This window comes from Panthera leo, chromosome D3, assembly GCF_018350215.1.
Source record: "Panthera leo isolate Ple1 chromosome D3, P.leo_Ple1_pat1.1, whole genome shotgun sequence".
NCBI lineage: Eukaryota > Metazoa > Chordata > Mammalia > Carnivora > Felidae > Panthera > Panthera leo.
The window spans coordinates 13,638,638-13,662,549 of NC_056690.1; the positions used below are offsets into that span (position 1 = coordinate 13,638,638).

General features: G+C 46.4%; 2 protein-coding genes across 2 annotated transcripts in view; one reads left to right on the forward strand and one right to left on the reverse strand.

Moving 5' to 3' along the window:
• FBXW8 (F-box and WD repeat domain containing 8) overlaps window positions 1-23,912 on the forward strand; it is a 118,478-nt gene that overhangs the window by 87,444 nt on the left and 7,122 nt on the right. Inside the window, exon 8 of the mRNA XM_042909566.1 lies at window positions 13,235-13,362. Coding sequence (XP_042765500.1) covers window positions 13,235-13,362 — 128 coding nt within the window. The remainder of the gene's footprint in view (window positions 1-13,234; window positions 13,363-23,912) is intronic.
• On the reverse strand, window positions 7,340-10,797 carry LOC122203406 (60S ribosomal protein L39-like). Its single transcript, XM_042910193.1, has 2 exons — window positions 10,774-10,797; window positions 7,340-7,558 (listed from the first exon to the last, which is right to left on the reverse strand). The coding sequence occupies exons 1-2, from the start codon at window positions 10,795-10,797 to the stop codon at window positions 7,340-7,342; spliced, it is 243 nt and encodes an 80-aa protein (XP_042766127.1).

Below are 23,912 nucleotides of genomic sequence, written 5' to 3' on the forward strand. Positions count from 1 at the left end.
AGCTTTAGGTCAAGTGGGAGTTCTTCAGGAGAGCCTGGGCCGGGTGCAAGTCCAGACAGAGACATCAGGCCTGGAGGAGGGAGTTTGGGAGGGGGGAGAGCAGCATTGGGGTGACGCGGGCCGGCCGGAACACAGGGGCCCAGGGGCTGGTGCGGGGCTGGTGCGGGGCCGGTGCGGGGCTGGGCTAGGGCCGTACTTGTAGTAATAGCAGTCTGTGGTGCTTCCCAAGATTCATTGTCCCGAAAATTGTTCTGGAAGAATACATTTAGAATAGATAAGGGATGGACCCACTTAGCTTCTTGCAGAACTACCGGAGTAAGTTAATGTGAATGCCGAGTCCCTTTGTGTCAAAAGCCTTATCGGAGAGGGCTGGAGGGCTGGCGCCGTGTCTCGCACATCTTTGTCTTTGCTCACATTTGCTTGATGTTTGTACACCAGTGACATTTGTATCATTTTGGAAGTTTTAAAAACATTGACCAGCATTCTTGAAGTTCTAAGCAAGATTACAAGATGTATATAATCATCGTTGCCTTTCTTCTCTTTTGCCCCTTGAATTAGCTTAGAGTTTTATTTAGGGCCTAATTTTCTCTCTCTCTTTTTTAACTGAGATATAGCCGACATGCAGTGTCGTATTAGTTTCGGGTGTTCCACATAGTGATTTAACAGGTCTGTACATTCGGTTATTCTGTCTGTCCGCATACAGTGTTTTTACAGTATTACTACATTTCCTGTGCTGTGTTTCTCCCATAACTTACAACTGGAAGTTTGTACCTCTTAATCCCCTTCACCTATCCAAAGAAGATCTACAGATCTATTAACAGGGCCTGATTTTTCTAATGGCTTTCCTGATCATTTACATGGGATTTCCGTCCTGGTTTACCATTCCGCACCCATGGAAGAGCGTGAACTTGGAGTTGACCTTTGTGTTTGTTTCACCTCACAAATAGTTATGGCTTTGGTTACTTTGTGACACACCAGGCTTAAAGTAAATATAGCCCAAGCAACAACTAGGTTTTGTTAAGGTTAAAAATTAGCTTGTTTTTTAAGTTAATAAAGATCAAGGGGTGGCTATTGGAAATGTTTGTCTTTGCCCTAGAAGTAAAAGCAGTAACACCGTAGAATAGGCTTCATGCTTTTGACACACACACACACACACGCTTGAAACTGATGGGTAGCTTGGCAAAGAGTAGGAAAAAGAAGGCACACAGATGACCTGTGTGAGTGGAATTTCAAAACACTTACGACATTTTACTGTTTTCGAGTACGCATAGCAGCTTGGACTAGCCTAACAAAATATTACAAGTTAGAGAACTTTGCTTTTTATTCATTCCATAGATGGAATATGATTTATTCATTCACTCAGCTCTTCAGTCTCCTACAAGGCGTCATGTTAGAGTGGGTTAATAATGATAAATTATTGAGTTGCAGATGAGTCCTAATGGACACAAAGTTATTCTTCTAAGCATTCTCTCTGTGTGTTACTAATTTGCAGGGTAAAGGAAAACTCTAGCTTAGTCCAAGTTTGATCGTATTCCACATTAAGGAATTTGAGATGAGTTATGAGGTTTACAGTGTGTTCAAATGAGGCCAGGAATCCAAAAGAGTGCCCCCCTCACCAAACGTCCACAGTTATTGGAACCTGTGAATAGGTTAGGTTACATGACAGAGGGGAATGAAGGCTGTAGATGGAAGTAAGGTTGCCAATCTCTTGACCTTAAAATAGGGAGATTGTTCTGGATTATCTGGTGGAACCGAGTGTAATCGCAAGGGTCCTTAAAAGTGGAAGAGGGAGGCAGGAGAGGAGGTCAGAGTGATGTCACATGAGAAGGTCCCGACCCCCGGTTGAGACGGAGGGAAGGGATCTAGGAGCCAGGGAATGTGGGCAGCTTCTAGAAGCTGGAAAAGGCAAGGAAATGGATTCTTCCCTAGGCTTCAGCACGGAACATAGCTAGCTGACACCTGGATGTTAGCCAGTGAGACCCACAGTAGGTTTCCAACCTACAGAATTATAAGATGTTAACTATTTGTTTCAAAGGAAGGAAGGAAGGAAGGAAGAAAGAAAAAAGAAAAAGAAAAAAAACCCGAGGCCAGAAATCTTCTGAACTGTTCAGCAGGCAGAAAGCAGGTCTGCTGGGGCGTGGGCCCCAGCCTCTGCTCAGCTCTCCTGCTCCAGAAACGTCCATTGATAAGGGACCGACTGGCTGGATCTGGACCAAATTCAATATCCAGATCCTTTCTAGGTTAGGACCTCTGGCTGAGGCTCCATCTACTCCCCTAGGTGGCCCCATTGCCCTGCAGTGTTTCCTTGGGGTGTGAACTCTTGTCTCATGTTCACAAAAATGACATGAAAGTAATTGCTCCCCAGGCCCCCCTCCCTTGTCTCTGCCCTCTCCCCACCACTGCCTCTTATACCACCTGTCAGCCTACCTCCTCATGGTCCCTGTCTGGTTTTACCAGAGTGAGGGCTGCGTGCTGAGGACTGTGGGTAAGGCCCTGGTGCTGGCCTTCAGCCTGGCCCTCAAGACCTGGGGGGGTCGGGTTTCCGTCCTGCATCCCACACCTCCAGAACGAGCCCCTTGCTCCAGCCAGGCCAACTCGATCCAGAATACGCCATGTTACTGACTAGCGGTAGCGTTCCCTCTTCCCCTCCGGTCTCCCCACGTCCTTTCAGGGAAGGTCCGTCCAGAGTCCCACTTGCCAGAAGGAGCCTTACTGATGTCTGACTCTCAGTGCATACCCTTCTTCTCTGACTTGTGTGGCACGTGGGTGTAAATCTCACGTTTTGGTACTGTCGCTGCCCAGCACGATTCTTAACCAGATTGGCATCAGCTGGGAGGTAGGAAGTGAGCATTTATAGTTGAGTAACACTTCCGTCCTGGTGGAGACTCATTTTTGGCTTGGGAGGCAGTATAGGTTAGTGCAGGGGTTCTCAGGTGCCAGGGGACACAGAAATATATGGACCTCTGCACCCTGCCCCAAGGCTTCTGAGTCGGGGGGTCTGGGGTGGGAGAATACGAGAATCTGCATGTCTAGCGAGGGCTATGATGCCACTCGTCCGGGGGCCGTACTCTTGTGCATCCTGGGGCAGAGGTTTAAAGAGCATCGGCTTGGAGGCCCGCCACCCAGGTTTGAATCCTGGTCCCCAAACCTCGTCACTGTGTAGATGCTTTGACCCCTCCACACCTCCGCTTCCGCGTGTGTACAGGGTGTAAAGGCATAATACCCACCATATGGGATTGTGGGGATCGGGTGAGAGACTGCGTCACGGTGGGCTTTTGCACCTGAGAGAACGCTGTGAGCGTCAGCCATTGTTCACCATTTTTCTTGGAATCCAGAAAGGCATTGTGATATGGTGGCAGACACTGATGTAGGGATGGGACAGGATGGGCTCTGCCTGCCGTGTCCTTGGCTACTGTCGTCACCTGTGTAATTGGGGCAAGCTATTCAAGCATTTCTAGGCCTTAGTTTCTTCACGTATGAAACGTAGCAGTAGTATTTGTCTGTTTTCCTCTTGGTGGCTGTGAGAATCACGTGGAATATTCTGAAAGGACTTATATGAAAGGAATATCAGAATTATTATCGACAGCTGCTATGTATAGCATTCCTTATGTACAGAACACGTCTAAGCTCATGCGTGTGGGTGCAGTCGTGAACCGCACTGGCGGGGTGGACTGTCTGCCCTACGCCAAAGGCCGATTGTTCACTGCGATTGCTGGCCTCCTCCGTCGGCCGTCCTGGTCCTGTGATCTGATTTTAGCCCCACTCTTCCTGTCTGCCCCCTTCAAAGCCTTTGTCAAGTCTAGCCTGGGGCCAAACGAGAAGTCTCCAGGCTCGTCAAAGGAAAATTGAGAACCGAGCCAGTGTGATAGCCTGAACTTCAGGAGCGATGTGGAGTCCGTAGGCTTACAGATACCTTCACGTGATGATCGTCTCACTTGTAATCTTCCTATTGAAAAAATAACGTCTCAGTTGCCTATCATTTTGAAGAATTCATTTCAGAGTCTGCAGCCTCCCTTTTCTTCCCTATGTGAGAGAGATGTAATAACTTTCTTTCTCGTGGGGGCTATGATCAGTTACATGTGGCTAATATTTGTGAAGGGCTTTGAAACTGGCTGTGCTCTTTGTTACCATGAGGCGTGTTGGGACATAACAGGAGGACGGGAGGATTTTCAGCTTTCGGTTAGACGTTTGTATAACCAGTGTAATCTCTTCACTGGGCTGAATGCTCTGACAAGGAACATTTCCTGTTGATTTTATGTGCCCCTTATCCGGTTCTTTGTGGCCACCTCTCTGTTCTTTATTCTAGCACTAGGACAGAGATTGTCTAGAGAGAGCCCTGAAGCAAAGCAGGGAGCTGTATCCTGCTCACTCCACAAAGTAGACCTGCCTTTCTCATTTCCAGCATCTGTGAACGCAGGGCTGAGAGAGAGAGATGTGGGTTACATCTGTCTGCGTTTTCACCCGAGCTTACTCTTGCTCTCTGGGTTGCTTTCGGGTTTAGGTCATAATAGGTGTTGGTTCGGCCTCGCTCTGGTCCTTTGTAGACATCTGCCCGCGCCACAGAGCCCCTGCGTTTGGCACAGACCACGGTGATTGGCAGTGCCTTCCCAGGCAGGGTCCAGTCCTGGAACAGCGGGGGTTGCAGGTGCATTGGCACGTGCTGGTGGGGAGCGCACACGGGCCTTGCCCACCCAGCGCCTGGCGACTCTCAGCAACACGGTCCCATCTCTGAAATATCTTGGCCTTGTGGGCTTGTCACTCCAATTAAAACTTCAACATGAAAGCAGCCCAGGCTGCTGCTCCCTTTGTGCTGCATGTGAGCGTGGCCCGTGCCAGGAGCATGTCATGGAGACCGTGGAGGGGGTGCCACGTTTCGGGGGCCTGCGCTCGTGTCGGGGGTCCGTTTCTTCAAGCTTCACGTCTTGCTGGTTGCTGCTGCTAAGTGCACCTGAGAGGCAACTTTCTGTTTGCCAACAGACAGTCACCTTTGGGCTGGTGGTGAAAGTCATTTTGCACATGTTCACAGATCCGCTGTGTTACCAAGCCTCACGCTCTGACTTCTCTCTGGCAAGGACTTACAAAATAGTCTCTCTGGCTGATTGTCAAAAATTACATCATATCGGAGTAAACTGCTTTTAAATCAGACATCCATTATTCATGTATATTAACTGCTTTTTTATTTTTTTATTGGCTGTTTTGTGTATGATTTACTCTTTTCTCACTAGGTCCCTCCTCCCTCCCCAATTGTCTGTCTTCCTCCTCGTTTTTTTTTTTTTTTAATCTTAGCTCATCTGTGAATTTATAGAGGCTGTTGACTTAGCTTTGCATGTGAGTATGAATATGCTGGCCCTGCATTGTTTTGTAGTGAAATTTTAACCACGTTTTTGCAGGCCATATTTATGTTGGGTCAGGACAGCAGCTTGGGTCATTTACATGAGTAAATTCTACCCCAAAGACTGAGAAGTCTTTTTCTCTTGTACCTTTTGTATTGTTTTAAATGGGCATTACTAGTTTTGTACCTCAAGAGCCGTACTGAACGAACTGTACCTCCCACTTATGAAACAGCTAAATACGTTGCCATGAGTGGAAAAGCCAATGGACTTAATGTGTTCATTTGTATGCACGGAGCGGATCTCTACTGTAGGCCGGTGTGCCGTGGGCCCGGGATCGATAGACACAGGCCGAGATGTGTAGCACTCACTCATTCTTTCATCAGATCCGTGTTCAGTCCCTCCCATGGTGCCAAACACAGCACAGGTCTCCAGGAAGTACCTGTCCACTCCACACCATAGTGCCAGAGGGTCCCCTGGGCAGCCGGCATCTTTGTGGCCGTGGTGCAGTGCCCTGACCCGTGGCACTTGTCTGTTTGGAATAAGGACCACGTGCAGTTTGAACTACTTATTTAACCCAGATCGGCAGTGTTATTGTGGATAATCGGTATTTGCGTACTTTTAAGCACATTTACCTGAATCTTTGCTCAGCGTTCCTTCCAGCACCTCAGACCTTTTTTCTGGAATGATTTTCCACCTTCCAAAAATATACTCTTCAGAAGTTCCTTTAGTGAGGGTCTCCTAGGCGCAGGAGTTCTCTGTATTTTTCCCCAAGAACCTCTTTTTTTTGGCCTCAGTCTAAGGTAGTTTTGCTGGTCCTTTATAACTGTGGGTTGACAGTCCTCTACACTCAGCCCTTTGGAGAGACGATTGGTTTGGACTCCATTGGGTCCACTGAGAGCTTGGCTGTCAGTCTCACGGTCATTGTGCTCAGGCCTCTTCCTCCTCCCAGTCTTACTTTCCTGTGGTTTCTCTCTGATGTCTCTAGGTGTGCCTGCACTTTTATTTTTCCCATCGGATCTCTTGTGCTTCCTCCTTCCAGTTGTAGAACATTCTCAGCCATTGTGGAAATTTTCCTCTCCCTCATCCTGTCTGTTCTTCCTCTCTGGAACTCAGGGCAGATGTGTGTTGGACCAGCTTGTCCTCTCCTCGGGGCTGTGCGCTGCTCACTCACATTTTCCATCTCTGCCTCTCTGTGTTGCGTTCTAGGTGACGTCTTCAAATCTGTCTCCAGTTCATGGAATTCATTGGACTTGAATTCTCTAGCTCGTCCGTTGCCTTTGTAATTTCTAGAAATTCTGTTTGTTTTGTTTTTGCAGAGGCTTCTTTGATGCTTTTGACTCCTCACCATTTTATTTCTATAAACATTTTCAGCATACGTTTTTTTGTTTTATCTAATAAACATCTGATATCCTTGGAAGTCTAATCAGTTTGTTTTCTACCTCTCATTTTTGATGAGTTGTTCCTTTCTGTAGTTGGGATTTTTTTTTGAGCCTCATAAATATCTATCTATTTATTTATTTTTACTTTTAATTTAAATTTTAGTTAACATACTAATATTGGTTTCAGGATAATTCAGTGATCCATCACTTAGATACAACACCCAGTGCCCATCACAAGTGCCTCCTTAATGCCCATCTAGCCCATCCCCCACCCACCTCCTCCATCAACCCTCAGTTTGTTCTCTGTCCTTAAGAGTCTCTTGTGGTTTCTTTCCCTCTCTTTCTCCCCCCTGCCCAACCCCGCCTTGGGATTTTTTTTTTATGAGCTGTATTTGGCTGATCTTGATTTGTAGGTTTCCTTTTGTTCTTTGTTTTTTTCCAATCAAAAGGTCTCACATATTTCTTACTGAGCCAACCTACTGGTGCAGAGCCATAGTAACAGACAAAAATCATTTCCCCGGTAAAACAGGTCTATTGTTCAGGTAGTAGGGATGTCTACAGAGTGATAGGGGAGGGACATGGGGCCTCATGCAGCATTAATGTGTGTGCCATCTCGTGTGCGATCGCTTATAGACGCAGCTTGGTTCTTCTCCAGTGTCTCCTCTTGGAATTGTACCTGATTTTATTACCGGTTTTCATCTGAATCCACTGGGGAATAGGATGATTCTGCTTTTGTTCCTTGGCCCTGAATTGCTTGACCCGGAAAGTCTTGTGAGAAGACACGGAGACGACCGTCAACTGCCCACACCACAATGGTGGAGAAAAGGAAAGCAATTTGTAGGTTTCCTAAGGGGCCTGGGTTGAGAGGATCTTCCTCCTGAGAAGACCCTGCCAGCTACCAGGAGACATGTTACCAACCTGAAAATACTTCAATTACCAGGCCAGGGGGCTTTGGGGCCTTGCAAGTAGTTTAAATGTCTATTTATTTATTTTTGAGAAAGGGAGAGAGAATCCCAAGCAGGCTCCAGACTGTCAGCACAGAGCCCTATGGGGGGGGGGGGGGGGGGGCTCTATCCTGCCAATGAGAGATCATGACCTGAGTTGAAATCAAAGAGTTGGACGCTTGACTGACTGAGCCACCCAGGTGCTTTGGGCCTTACAGGTAGTATAAATTTAAACTGTGAACCTGGGTGAGGGCAGACCCGGGGCAAACAGTTTCCACACTGAGCTGAACCTGAGGCAGACACGAGTTTCCAGAGAGGCTCTATTTGCCAATGGATAGGCTTCTCCACTGGTCTGATTTTTACTGAGCGTACCGGTCCATACGAGGGCCCCAGCAATAGGCAGACATCTCGGTTCTGGTGTTTCCACTTGGTGCTGGCCAGAAACCGTGCCTCCTGTCTCCCCAGGCTCCCGGGCTCCTGACATTGGCAGATATCCTCAGAGCAGCCCCTGACATGAGCGCCCCTTCCTTTTCTGGTTTTAGCGCCCTCTTCGTTTTTGGCTCCTCCGAATTTCTCTGATTTCTCAGGAGTTAAACAGAATGTTTGAGGAATATTTAATAGACTGAATCTTATGCAGCATTTTCAGTGTTTGTAAACAGGAGGGTTTTCCCCATATTCTAGTCTGCTGCGCTGTCAGAGAAAACCTTAGCCTGGCTACAGTTGGAGTGCTCTAGAATCTGGATGGTCTGGAGAGGGATCTGTGGAACCTCCTTCTGTTTTGAGTAGGATGAAGTAATTCTTTGTATAAGCCAATAACGGGATTAGGCATCCAGAAATGGGGGAATGCGTCAAGCAAAAAAAGGTGTATCTGCGTATTTGTCGTGAACCAGACTGTGGTTACCAGATTTGCCGATGTACCAGTCAGTTCATCTCCAAGCACATGCTGGGCCCTTGATCAGTGCTGCAGGAATGAATGATAGGATTTCTTCCCTAAGGAACTTAGGGTCTGAGTCCGAGGCAGTGTTTTATGGCATGTGGCATGGCGCTTGGTAGCACGGCCTCAGCCGGCCTGGCCGAACCAGTTTCCGGTGTTTGAGAACCACGGGTCTGAGAGAAAGAAGCTGACGTGCCGTTCGAGACGGCACCTCGTAAACAGCAGCTGAAGCGTGTAGACAGTAAATACCCTCATTACCGACGAGAGGAGATGAACTCTGCCAAAGGCACAGAGAGAGCACAAAATAAGCTTCCTTGGGGTGGAAGAGGAGAGGATGTGAGGACTGTTTGCTTTATGCCCTAGAATCTGGCTTCTTACCATGACTTTCTCCCCTCAGAAGAGCCAAGTATGTGTGGTAGTGGTGGGGGCGGGTTATTAGGGAATCAATAGAGAAAAGTAGGTAGACTGTCATCTCCAAAGATTTCAAATACCCACCCCCATGCCTTTTATCTTGGACCCTCTCAGCCTAGCATCTGCCAACCTTCCGCTCTCCTTGTCTCTTCCCTTTTTTAAAATAGCAGCAGAGGGGGTGCCTGGGCGGCTCAGCCAGTTAAGCATCTGACTTCGGCTCGGGTTGTGATCTCACAGTTTGTGGAATCAAGCCCCATGTCGGGCTCTCTGTCAGCCCGGAGCGCACTTTGGATCCTCTGTCTCCCTCTCTCTCTGTCCCTCCCCCACGCAGCAGACAAGTGATCTTTAATTCACCATGCTTTTGAAAATGCCGCTGTCTCCTAAGGAAGGCTTCTGACCACTCCTCACTTTTTGGGAGAGGCAGTGCTGCGGTCCTGTGGAGGCCAGCCAGCTGCTCAGGTGGGTGTTGGAGTGATGCCTTTGACAGAAGTGTATGAGGAGGACTTACTGTTTTGGTAAGTCTAAAATCTAAACACAGACGGAGTTCCTTTCTTCATTCATCAGTGTGTGACCAAAAGCCGGGGACCGCGAGGCTCTGTAATCTCTTCGTGGTGATTCCTGTATGCAACCGGGTGCTGTTTCATGATGAAGGTAACAGCGTGCCCGCGTTTAGGAAACCTCTGCCGTGCGATATTCACTTCTTACTAGGTGGGTGAAGGGCCTCGCCCACTGCAGGGACGGTAGCCGTTGGTCAGCTCTTGCCTTCACGCTTTGGTTGGAAGGCCAGTCCTGGGCACACTGAGTGTTCCGGGTCACACCGGGGTATCCCAGATGCTGGCCCCGTGGCCGCCCCCCACTTCCTGATTCTACCCTGCCGCCCCTGCCGTTGCAACACCAGATGCCAGGACGTGGCTGTAAGGTGGGTCTCCTCAGAGAGGCGGGTCCCACATATCGAGGAGCAGGACAGCCGGTGGCCGTGCACCAGCTGGTGAAGAGGCGGCTTGTTGCAGCTGGCAGCAGGCTGAGGCCTCCACGTGTCACCCACCGTCCCTGTTCGTTCCAGTACCGACTGCAAAGAAGATGATTGATAATATTTGTTGCGGTAACGAAGTACGTTATTTTGTCTAAAAATTTATTAACAGCCCAAATAGCCATCAATACGAAATTACACATCCATAAGAAATTCTATGCAGGCATTAAAAAGAACAAGATTTACCTATAGATACTAATGAAGAAAGGACTCTCCTGTTGTTTAAGTAGGAAAAACAAGTTATAAAACAATAATCCCATTCAGGGAAAAAACAGTTTTACACACGCACACACGCACACACGCACACACGCACATGTAGAAAGGCAAGGCAGACCTGTGTCAGAAAAAGTCTAGCGGTATATACACCGAACTGCTGAAGTGTAGTTATTTCTGAGATTGACCTACAGAAGGTTACCGCTCCTGATTTAATTCTGTTGTGTTAGAATTTGTTACAAGATCTATTACGTTTGAAATCAGAAAACAATTTTTTTTAAGAAAAGAATTTCAAAGACATCTGAATAGCTGACAGAATTTAAAGTTTGGATTCTAAGACTAGGATTTATGAAGATACTTTAAGGTTTTTACGAAGAGGAGGAAAAAACACAGAAAAAAACTTTCTGCTGAAGTTCTTTGTCTATGGTGTTTGCTTCCATCCGGTGCCCTCTCGATCTGCCTGGAAGCCAAAGAGCAGGGAGGGCCACCCAGTGTCCTGCGACTGTAACACCGCACATCCTATAGTTACCTCTGCAAAATAGCTGTTGGTCATTGTAGATAATTCTTAAAATAAAAATTTGCTCTGTAATCACTATGTAGGCTCTTCTGCAACATTCACTTGGTACTTAAAAGGAAAAATCCCCAGCAGCATCTATTGATTTGGCGGTCACATGAATGCAGAACATTTTCTCCAAGATTTTAGCTCTGGGTAGTATTTTCCTTCTTTCTAGCATATCCATACACCTCTGAGAGGGAGTCAAGTGGCCATGGGTTGAGACTCACCCAACTAGGGCAATAAAGAGAAAAATTAGTCTAATGCATGGTCTTAACAAGAGGGGGAGTGTGAGCATGAATAATTAATCTCACTAGTCTGTGGCAATCAGATAAAATGAAGTCCCATTTGCTCAACCTTATTAAAAGAGAGAGAGCGTGGGAGGGAGCGAGCAAGGGAGGGAGAAATGGTAAAGGTCGTTAAGGGACTTTTAACATGGAAAGAACCGCCTCGGAGATGGGTAATGTGTTTTCTAATCTCTGTGGTCTTTAACTAACCCTAATGGTAAAGGTACTCTTTGGATATTCTGATTCATTGAATTATTAAACATTTCAGAAAATACTTGACTCTTCGCTATGAACTTTGATGCCTTTATGATGAATTTGCAGTCTTTCCGGAGAGGGATCAGAGTTCCCTGTGTCACTCAGAGATGACCTATCCACTTGTCAAAAATGAACTAGAAAAAGTAAAGATGGACTCAATACCAGATTTTAATTCTTAGGTTTACCACGGACCTTTGCACTTTTAAGGCCTACCTTCCTACGATGGAAGTGGAACTATTATAAAAACAAAAAGAAATTGAGTCTAACAACTCCACTGAAAGCTCTATTATGATACAGAAGTGTGGAAATTATGAGAGACCATGAGGTTGCTGTTTGAATTGTTTTTATCCTTCCAGGAATGGATTTTATGCAACTTTTAGGTTACTCACTATAGATAGATTTGATTACTTCTAATCAATATTACTTGGAAGAACTTCTTTTGGATATTTTAGAATTGTTGAAATTGTTTTCATTTAAAATTGTTGGAATTTTCTCAAACTTACTTTCAACTGCGTGAAAATAAAAATAAAATTTAGCTTGCTCTCTGTAGTCTTTGTGATTAGGAAGGCGGTTTAAATTTTGAAATTGCCTCTTTCCATTCAGCCTCTTTCAGGTGCTGCTCACAATAGTTAATTAATATTAGTCTTTTTTTTTTTTTTAAACTGTGAAGCATTTCCAAAGGTTCACTTATTAGAAGTGTGTGTTGATGAAGAGATCGTGGTTTTCAAGGTGGAGACCCACAACCTCTCAGTGCTGAAATAAGAATCTGTATCCTGATAATTGGTAATCGTATAGGTTGAGAAGAAAAAGATAGCACATTTCATTTTCATGTGTGTGAGAAGGGAGGAGAGTCTATCTACAAAATATTAACATTAAAACTTCTGAGTTCAATAAATTTAACCACATGACCAACAGAATAGAATGCATGTTCAGGGAGGGTGTGTGTGTGTGAGTGTGGGTGAACGAGGAGGCTTTTGAACTGTGAATTTGGGCAAGGGTGTATCTTCAGTATTAACAACAGTGAATAATGCATAGCGAGCATTTCATGTTAATTCACTGAATTACTAAGGTTTTTTTTTTAGTAAAAGACTTAAGTATTCTTTAGAAAGATTCCTCATAAATCCTCTTTTTTTTTCTTTTTGCTGGAGAGATAGCACAGAAATGTTCAAATATGATGAATACATTGTCTAGTGATCAAGGATACCTTATTTGCCTCTATACCTTATAGAACAGAGCCTCCTAAAATTAGCAAGTTGAGAGTGGCCGAAGAGAGAAATGTTTGGGAATGTTCATTATACCAATATGATTATACCAATTATATCAATAAAAAAAATTTTTTTTAATGTTTGGGAACAAGGCTTTGTGTTTTGGTTTGCAGTTTAATCTAAAGGAATCACTGGTCATGTAGTGATTAAGTGTCCATCTTCCCGGATACTTGTAGTGTTGTTTTTACCTTCCGGGATATCCACAGAGAGAGGGGAAAAATAAAGAGAACACAGGCTGGCTCATCTGCAGACATCAGAAAATCAGAAAGCAGCTTCTCAGCAGTCAGTGACCCTTGTTTTCTATGCTGCTTTTTCTGGCTTAGGAAATTGGGATACCTCATATCCCCATTTGGCATTTTCTTTTGTGTCCTAGGATTTTGCACCTTGGCCTGAGAAATTCTTGGGATGTTCTTTTATTTTCTTTTGCGTGTCCTTTTGTCATTCCAATAGCCATATCCCTACACTGTCACTCCTTGGAAAAGGTAAGGAGATTAAGCGGCAGATCATGTCCCTTATAGAAGGAGCTGGGGAGTAATAATGGCCCTGCCCTGGGCAAGGCTGCAGTGAGAAGTGTTGCACGTAGGCCTCCTGTATGCAGCTGCCAACCCACGCGTCTTCCTTCCTTCCCAGATCCTGGTGTACAGCCTGGAGGCAGAGCGCTGCCTCTCGAAGCTGGGTAACGCGCTCGGGGATTTCACTTGCGTCAACCTCAGAGACAGCCCCCCCAACCTCATGGTCAGTGGCAACATGGACAGGAGGTAAGTCTGAGTGAGGAGCCGCGTCTCGTAGCCACGGGAGCTCCTGCCGAGGCTTTGCCTCTCGGCTCGGCCCCACTGTTCTCGCTCAGTCCCTCTGCTGCTCACACCGCTGCGTGCTCGCTCCACAGCCTCGCCCGCCTCAGCTCAGCCCTGATCCTTAAATACCGCCCCTGTGAACGTGGAGAACAAAGTCTTGCATTAGGTAATAGTTGGACAGAGCTGGGTCTCCGCCTCATTTCTGACACGCTCCGGGAAGGTGGTCTTTTCAGCCATTTGGTGGACACAGTTGGTAGAAGGTCCAGTGAGACCACTTGGAGTATCTTTTGTTCCCCTGCTGCAAAATTTGTTTGGCATTTAAAAGCTCACTTTCTGATATTAAAAACAATAACCTAAGGGCTGAATCATGTTCAACAGAATAGGGTTGCCTGCCAAATGATGTCAAGAGTGTATTTCAGAACGCTATGGTGTCCCTCTGGTGATGGGGGGAGAAAGGGACTTGATGGGAACAGATTCCAGTTTCTCTTTAGCTGATTAGCAGTCTTCTCTTTAACGCTTTGGCTTAGGGAGTCGGATTTTCCTGGTACAGGGTCCAGTGCCAGCCACGACGCTCCAGGAACCATCAGCACGAAAGGATTAAAGTGTTTGAAAAGACCCTCTGGGTCCAAATTTTAGGTCTTTTTCTCTGCCCATTCCCTCTCCCCCTTGTCTTTTCTTTTCCTTGTCTTTTTTTTTCTTTTCTCTTTTTTTGGCTGGTTATCTGCCTTGTCTGATCCGGTGCCCCGAAGAGAGGTAGCGTGGCTAGAGGCCAGGGTCTGCCGGCGCCCCCCTCCCCCTTCCCCGGGCCCGGCCCCGGGCTGCAGGTGGTGGGCTGCTCGGTGGGGGGGATCGGATCGCGAGGCGGGCGCTCCTGCGTGCCAAGTCCCAGGCCTCGGCCGCACCCGCACCGCTGCAGCAGCTTGCAAAAATAATTATCATGTCAAATAATATTTTCAACTCCTGACCTTCACCCCTCTGCTACCCCCTTCCCCTAGAGCAAACAGATTATGTGAGTGTGCTCTATCGAAAGAAAATTTTTTTCTCAAGGCTTCCTAAAATGGCTGATGATTTCTGAGCTCGAGAATTGAACTCCTCAGTGTAGGTCCCATTTTTCTATTTCAAAACAAAACAAAACCAGGCTTGATAAGCGGCCCGCGTGAGGCACAGCAAAAGAAACCAATCAGTTTGTAGTTCTACTCCCATGTTTGAGTTTGTAGACTGAGCTGTACAAAGGCTCCAGGCTTATCTGCTAGGATCTCCCTCCAGGGACTTAGTAGCTACTAACCGCTTTCCAGGAGAGCAAATGCAGAGGGCTCCTGCGGGCGTCCAAATGGAAGGGTTTCGGATTGTAGCTTATGCTTCAGAGTTTGTTTACAGCGTGAGCATTTAGGTAGGTGTTCAGCTACAGCTCGGCTCACAGGACAGCACGGTAGTGTTCCAGAGAAGAGACGGCTCCCTTCTGCCTAACTTAGTCTAGTCGGTTGCAGGGCAGTTAAAGCCAGGTTTTCCTGACCCTTGTTGGCTGAACAGGATCCTTGTCCAGTTAGGAGACCTACAGACTTCAGACTCTGTAAAGCTGAATTTTTCCCCTGGAGCAAGGCTGTCTGAGGGGCTAAAGGCCCTGTGTAAAATGGCTCTCTGGTCGTTTCCTTCCTTCCTCCCTCCCTCCCTCCCTCCCTTCCTTCTCCTTTCTTTCTTTCTTTAAAATTTTTTTTAATGTTTGTTTATTTTTGAAAGAGCACAAGCAGGGGAGAGGCAGAGAGAGGGAGGGAGGGAGGGAGCGAGACACAGAATCCGAAGCAGTCTCCAGGCTCAGCACGGAGCCCAACGTGGGGCTCAAACGCACGAACCGCGAGATCATGACCTGAGCCAAAGTCGGACGCCCAACCGACTGAGCCGCCCAGGCACCCCTCTCTGGTCATTGTCAAGTGCTGATTTGACCATGTTAAGCCTGTTTTATTAGGAAACGAATGTTATGTTTTTTGTTTGTTTCTTAATCCCCTGTCTCTGTGGGGTGAAAGGAACAGACTAGTGGTTTGGCGTTCAGGAGGCGGTGTGCAAGGTGGCATTTCATCAGGGCAGTCCTACAACTGCATGCCAGCTGTTTGACCCCTCTGCTGGTGACCATGATATAGGAGGTCATTCTCTGTGAAGCAGAAAAGCAGTGTAAGCACAAAGAACTTGAAACACGGGTGTTAAAAAATTATGTCTGGAAAAAGAAAAGAATAAAGAATGTAGGCTTTCAGATCGGTAGAGGGAAGTCGTGCGTGCGTGTGTTTCCCCAAAGGCTTAATGAGCTATGAGTAGGATCTCACTAGAAATGCACACCCAGGCTCATACAGCTTATGTTTCATTTCAACAGAGGCAGAAAGGGGTCAAATACTCTGAAGAGAACTATATGTAGTTCTGGCTGCCACTATAATGGTCAATGCACTTGTAAAAGCCTGGAACCTCCTTTTTTATATTTAAACTTAATCCTACTGCACTCTCTTCATACTCTATCAACAACCTAAGAGTGTAGTGGACTGTAAAGATACGTGAAACTGTCCCAGGTTAGGACAAAAATAATTTTTCATTAACATAAGGAAATCAGCAAACATGGGTAGAATTTTGTAAGGAGCTTGGGGGAGGGGTGGGAAGCAGGGGGGGACTGATAGGCTGAAATTAAAAAGGAAAAAATAGCAGGGCACCTGGGTGGCTCAGTTGGTTAAGCGTCCAACTTCAGCTCAGGTCATGATCTCTCAGTTTGTGTGTTCGAGCCCCGCATTGGGCTCCATGCTGACAGCCTAGAGCCTGCATCTGATTCTCTATCTCCCTCTCTCTCTGCTTTTCCTGCTCATGCTCTCTCCTTCAGAAATAAGCATTAAACACACACACACACACACACACACACACACGGAAAAAGCTCACCTAGCCTGTCACCCTGTCCACAAGAAGCAGGTTAGAGTCTGATGAAGTTGAAGAGAATGATTGCCTGGAAACAGCTCTGGTTGGATCATGCCTCTGCCTCTCCCCTGCTGGGAGAGAAGGGCTATAAATAAGGGACAGAGGGAGGTGTGGCTCTGCACGAGAGTTTTAACACTGTAGATCAGTGACTTCTTCTGAATGCACCCTTTGTCCTTTCCTGGTAAAGCAAGAAGAGTGAGGAATAGCGGAGTACCACCGACACTCACGTTCCCCCCGAGTGTCAGTCTAGCGCTCAGCGAGTGCCCAACACAAAGCTTTGTATTTACTCTAAGATGCCCATCTCTTTTTACGTTTTCACCTCTGTGAAATCAGGACTTGCCGTTTACAAGGGCATCGTGAAATTGGCAGCATTTTTTAAATGTTACCCAAAGTAACGGTGCTTCTTATGATCAATGGTATTTTTAATTAAATGAAACTATGTATTTGTTCACTGAAGGCAAAAATGAATTAACGGCCTGGGAATGAGAACATTTATGGCAAGCTTGAATAGATTACCAAGAGGAAGACTGCAGGAAATAAGCCACTTTGTTGTTGTTGTTGTTGTTTAACCTGTTTGGCGTTCACCGAGCATTTAAATCTGTGAATTTATGTCTTCTACAAAATTTAGAAAGTTTTCGGTCATTACTTCTTCAGATACTTTTTTTCTGCGCTCATCCCCTCCCCTCCTGGGACTCCAGTGATGTCAAAGTCAGACCTTCGGATACTGTCCATCAGCCACTGATGCTATATGTTCATTTTCTTCCCCAAACTTTCTGTTCTTCAGACTGCATAAGTATCCATTTAATTTCAGGTTCATGGCCGCCTTCTTTCCTCTGGCATCCCCATGTTCCTACTGAGCCCCTTCAGTGAATTTTTTATTTCAGATATTTTTAGTTCAAAATTTCCACTTAGATCTCTTTCTCTGTTCAGAACATCATTCTCTCTTACCATTTTTACCTTTACTCCTTGGGATATAGTCACAGTAGCTGCTTTGAAAGTCATTGATGATTCCCCAAGTCTGGGTTGTTTTTTCCCATGAGAGTGGGTCACATTTTCCTGGGTGTGTGTGTGTGTGTTTGCAGGGGTGGGGTGGGGGGTATGTCAAGTAATTCAGGACTATATCCTGCACATTTGGAGTGTTACGTTGTGTCTGCTTTGGATCCTATTGTATAATCCTCTGGAGAATGTTAAGATTTTTGTTTTCAATAGGCAGCGGTCCTGGTTAAGTTCAGACTGGAAGTTCTGTCTCCTGTGGGTGGATATTCAAGTGTCCGCTCAATTTTCAAAGGTTTTTTTTATGCGGCTCTTGCTCTGTCCCACACATATGCAACCCAGCTCCCCAGGGGTTAGTCTGAGATGGTAGTGGTCTTTTACTTTTTTAAGTTGAAACATTGGTTGACATATAATGTTATATTAGTTTCACATGTACAACATGGTGATCAGCCGTTTTATCCACCTATCCGTTATCGGCAGAATAAGGGTAGTTACCATCTATTACCATACAATATTTTTATAACATTCTGGACTGTATTCCCTTTGCTGTACTTTTCATCTCTGTGACTTATTTATTGTATAACTGGGATTCTGTGTCCTCTTAGTCTCCTTCACCGTTTTGCTCATCCTCCCAACCTCCCTTTGCTCTGGCAGCCACGAGTTCATTCTCCGTATTTATGAGTCTGTTTCTGTTTTCGGTTTGATCTCGTTTTGTTTTTTAGGTTCCATATCTGTGACATCATATGGTATTTGTCTTTTTCTCTTTGACTTATTTCAGGTAGTATAATACCTTCTAGGTCCATGCATGCTGTAGGAGGAGAGACTTCGTTTTTTGTGGCTGAGTAGTGTTCCATTGTATATACACACTACGTCTTTATCCATCCACCAACAGACACTTAAGTTGCTTCCGAATCTTGGCTCTTGTAAATAATGCTGCAGTGAACATGGGGATGCCATGCATCTTTTCAGATTAGTGGTTTTGTTTTCTTTGGGTAAATAACCAGTGATGGAATTTTGAATATTTTTTTTAATGTTTGTATTAATTTTTGAGACAGGGTGAGACAGAGGATTGAGCGGGGGAGGGGCAGAGAGAGAGGGGACAACAGAATCCGAAGCAGGCTCCGAGCTGTCAGCACAGAGCCCGACGCGGGGCTCAATCTCACAACCATGAGATCGTGACCTGACCCCAAATCAAGAGTCAGGTGTTTAATCGAGTGAGCCACCCAGGCACCCCCCTTGTTATTTCTCTTCGATACTAGCCATTCTAACTGGCATGAGGTCGTATCTCATTGTGGTTTTGATTTGCATTTCCCTGATGATGAGTGGTGTTGAGCATCTTGTCCTGTGTCTGTTGGTCACCTCTGTCCTCAGGAAAAAATGTCTATTCAGCTCCTCTGGAGATGGCAGCGGTTTAAATCTTAGTTGAGATCGCACGGCCTTTGCTCTGCTGATTTGGATCTCACCTGCGCAGCTCAGAGATGAGCCTGGGATTCATGGATGTGTAAGAGGCTTTCCTTTAGCGCCCTCCTCCCTTCAACCCTGCACTCTCCAGCCTTTTAGGTGCTCCTTTCCCTTGGGCCTCTCACCGGAAGAGGGGGTTTCTCTGAGTTTTACCTGCCTGCTTTGCTACCACCGTGCAACCCTGTGACTAGAGTCTGCCTTTGGGGCAAAGCACCAGAGAAAAGAGGGAGAAATCCCCACAAAGCACTTCCCCCCCGACAACACACACATTGTTTGGACTGCAGGGGCCCCTTTCCGTGGTTCTTCAGAAAGGTGGTGGGATTTTTTTGGAGCTTTAGCTCCTGTTGCACGTACCGCTCTGCTCTCGGAGCTCATGCCTGGGGCATGGCTATGAGCAAGAGGACCCCCACGTGACCACGGCCTCCGTAGCCCCGCGTCTTGGGTTGACTCTCCAGAGGCTTCAGGTATTTGGTTTTTGTGTTGCATCCAGAGGTTGTGGTTGTAGTTCAGCAGGAGACAGAGGTGGTAATGGGCTTCAGTTCCTCTTGGCCAGAACCAGAACTCCCATCTTCTCTTCAGTGATTTCAATAAAATAGTTGGCAGTCAAGGGCTGTGTTGAATGAGGCCCCTTCCCGTTCTGTCTGTTGTTCTCAGTCTTCTCATCGGTGACCTGCTCATTCCCCGCCATGAAACCGGGGATCTGGAACAGAGCAGCTCATCCGTGCTCTGCAGGGAGGATCTACATCGGATGTGGTGGTGAGGGCCCAGGTCAGGTTGGTAGTGGGTTGTCAAGGCAACAGCACTGCACCAACAATTCCCACTGCTTTTTTCTCCCTGTAATCTCAAGATTATTTAAATTTTTAGCAGCTTTATTGAGATAAAATTCACATGCCTACAACTCACCAGTTTAAACTGTACAATTGAGTGTAACATCCACAAGGTCGTGCGACCATCACCATCATCCCCATCTGTTTGGGACATTTCCTATAAATGGAATCCTATAAAATGTGACCCGTTGTGACTGGCTTCTTCCACTTGGCATAGTTATTTCCGAGATAAACGTGTGTTGTAGCATGAATCACTACTTTATTCCTTTTTATGGACAGACAGTATTCATTGTGTGAGTATGCCACATTATTCGTTCATCAGTTAATGAACACCTGGGTTATTTCCACTTTCTATTATGAATACTGCTGTCGTCATTCAGGTACAAATTTTTGTGTAGACGTATGTTTTCAGTTTTCTTGGATATATACTTAGGAGTGGAGTTCCTGGCTTATATGGTAACTCAACATTTACCCATCTCGGGAACTTAGACGCTTTTTTTGAAAGTGTGCCGTTTCACATCCCCACTGGCAGTGGGTGATGGTTCTGATTTCTCCACCGCCTGGCCCGTACTTACTCTGGTCTCTAATTACAGCGTAACGGGTATGAGGGGTAGCTCGTTGTGATTTTGATTTTCATTCTCCCGGTGGCTGATGATGTTGAACACCCTTTCATTTGCTTTTTGGCCTCATCGGATAAATGTCCATTCAGATCCTTGGCCCATTTTTTAGCTGGGTTGTCTTTTTATTTATTGAGTTGTAAGAGTCTTTCATAGATTACAGATACCAATCCTTTATCAGATAGGATTTGTAAGTATTTGCTCCTAATGTGTGGGTTGTCCCTTCACTCTCTCAGTGGCATCCTTCGAAACACAATCGTTTTTAATTTGAGTGAAGTTCAGTGTATCTGTTTTCTTCTGTCACCAGTGCTGTTGGTGTCCTATTGAAAAAGCCATTTCCTAGCCCAGGATCACCACGATTTACTCTTCTGTTTTCTCTAAAGAGGTTTTCTAGTTTGGGCTGCTACAGTAAGGTCTCCAATGCATTTGGAGTTGATTTTTGTATGTTGTGAGATAGGAGTCTGGCCTCATTCTCTCACATGTGGATGCCCTGGTGTCCCAGCACCATCTGTTGAAAAGACTGTTCTTTCCCCCATTGAACTGTCTCAGTACCATTGTTGAAAATCAACTGACCATAAAATAGGTTATTCCGAGTGTACTCATCTGATTAAAATTTAAAATCTACAAGGACATTAACGTAAGCTAAATATTTCCATGTTTCCGGTTTGGGATCTTGTGCCGTATTATTTGGGCGTCCCGTATATCACCATTACTGCTCACAGAGCTCTTCAGGGCCATCCAGTGCTGGCCCAGCTGAGGAACGAGGGCCAGAAAGGTTGAGTGACCATTCCACAGGTCCTACTGCTCTTCGTGGACACCGTAAGGAGGGCTCTAAACCCCAGAGACATACAGCTTTTAACACAGAGCTCTGAGCCAACCCTGGAGTTGGATCATTAAACTGGCTAGTCCTACTTTAAAACTGCGTGTTCTTCCAGTTGCTGTTTCAAGTGAATCGTTCACCAGAGGCCATCATCAGTGGTATATAGACAGAGCTGTTGATTTTGGCAGATAAGGTTGTACGTAAGGTCCTCTCTAATAGCCCAAGTTCAGTGAGACAAAACAGAATCCTGTGATTTCTTTAAAAAAAAAAATTATATATACATATATATACATATGTATATATATATTATATATATATATATATATATATATATATAAATAAAACACACACACACACACACACACACACACACACACACACTTCCATTTTAAAGGTTTCTTATTTGTCCCGTCTATTTTCTGGATAGAAATCCAGCTTTAGGTCAGGTCCTTCTAAATGAAACTGCTGAGCCAGAGTCTGAATAGGCTTCATCTCTGCCATCAGATACGGCTTGCCTTATTATCATACAGGACTATTTAATCCAAACCAATGGGAAGCGAGCCCCCCCCGCCCCAGCCAGAGAGTCTCGGAGCTTACTTCTGGCCCTGACAAATAGGAAGTTGTGGTGCCCTGCTCCCTGCTGTCAGCGAGCGAGCGAGCGAGCGAGCGGGGAGCGGGGCGTAAATGTTGTGTTTGCTCCATCTGTAAGTGTTAGAATAAGTTATTCAGAGCTCTTAGCACAGGACCAACCAGAGTGGGCCTCCCTCCCCGTTCCAGCACGTTTTCCTGCCCATCAGATGGATGCTCCTCTGCTGGAGTCTTTGGAAGGTTCTGGTGTCTTTTATTTTAATTGGCGGGCGAGAGCCGACTCCTACGGCGTGATTTTCATTAGAGAGGGGCTGGAGCGAGGGAGTGTTGGAACAGCCCTCCAAACCCAACCATGAATATTAAACATAACACAATTACAGCTTTCGGACCAATTATTTTTCTTTTCAACGGGCAAAGTTGATGAAATACTCGCAGGATAGGAATTCACAATATCTACCGTTGGCTGCTTTTTGTCCCTGGCGTCGGTGGTCTTGGCGTTATGTTGTGCCCGTTTGTGGTGCTACCTGTGTCCCAGCATCAAGTCTTTGGTTGGAGCGCTGAATTTGCCAAGGCAGGCGGTTCAGGGTGGGGTGGCTCCGTCAGGCGTTCGAGGCAGACCCCGCTCTCCCCGTGGGAACGTGAATGGCTCGCGCGGACTCTGCCATTTCTGTCTGTCGACAAGAATGCAGAGGATGCCTCTCCCGGGAGATGTCCTATACCTGCTCTTCCTTTTTTGCTGGGGGGGGGGGGGGGCGGGGAGTGGTTCAAGTCGTCTTGGCCGTTCTTATTTTCCTTAGTGATGTAAAATACGCAAATGCTGCATCTTTTGGTGTATTTGTTTATTTTGTTTGGAGCCATCCATGCTGGTATCTAAATACAATAGGAAAACAGATGGCAAACTTTGAACTTCTGGACCGAATTTGTGTTTGCCTTTGTCTTCCTAACAGCCAAACTGTAAATTATGGAGAATAAATATTCAACAGAGGAGCTCTTTATGAAAATCACCACGGTGAAATGGACCCCTATTAAGCAGATATCCGCTGACAAGTACTGGGGCTAGAATCTTCCCCTTCACGTTGCGGTTGGTAAGCGGTGCAGCTGTCGCCTGCTGCCAGCCTGCCTTTTCCAGGGGGTCCACCTTTTCTCACAGATGCCTCAAGTGGCTCTAAATGCTGATGGAGGGAGACCTTGGTCTCCCAAGTCTGCTCCACGCTGTCTGCATCTCGGGTCCAGACCCCGCGCCGGGGAGGGGGGCCCGCGGGGCGCGCCATAGTCAGAGAGTGTGAGGTGGTTCCAGGCCCTCGCCCGTGTGCCAGGAGTACGGATTTCTGAACTCCAGGTTTACGTACGGGAGCGCGTGTGAGACACGGCACGGTTTGAACAGGAACAGCGTGCCTGTGCGGCCACCGCCCAGCCTACCCAGTGCCCCCGTCGTGAACGAGTCTGCTTCGCAAACAGCATGACAGTGCCCGCGACTAGAGGGAGCGCGCACCTTTAACCCCGTGAATGCTAGAAACCTGCCCGCCACTCGCTATTCGAATATTGCCTCTTTGCAGTATGCTTTGTTTTCTCCGTCTGGAACTTCTTTTGGACACAGGCCGAACTGTCCCCTTCCATCATTTGTGTCTCCTAATCCGTTGGTCACATTTTTTATTCACGTGCACTCCATTCTAGGTCATCTTTCAGATTTATCGTCTAGTCCACACAGTCTTCCAGCCTATCTAATGAATTTAATTTCAGGGGCTGTGTTTTCATTTACAGAAGTTTTATATAAGAATTGTTTTTAAGTTTACTTATTTCGAGGGGCGCTTGGGTGGCTCAGTCTGTGAGGCATCCGACTTAGGCTCACGAGTCCGAGCCCTGCGTCAGTCTCTGTGCTGACAGCCTGGAGCCTGCTTCAGATTCTGTGTCGCCCTCTCTCGGCCCCTCCCCCACTCATGCCCTGTCTCTCTCAAAAAAAAAACATTAAAAAAAATTTGAGAGAGTGAGAGCAGAGAGAGAAGAAAAGACAAACGCTCCCAAGCCGGCTCTGTGCTTTCAGCCCAGGGGTTTGAGCCCCACGAACCATGAGGTCATGACCTGAGCCGAACCCAAGAGTCGGATGCTTACCTGAGCCACCCAGGCACCCCTCATTTATAGAACTGTGACTTTTTTTTTTGTAAAGCAGGAATCTATTCCCACCCCCTTTGGGTGGGCCCAAGTCTTACCTTCTTGCCGCTGTGTTTTGGGAGGCTCCAACCCTACCCGTAGTTCCTGAGGTTG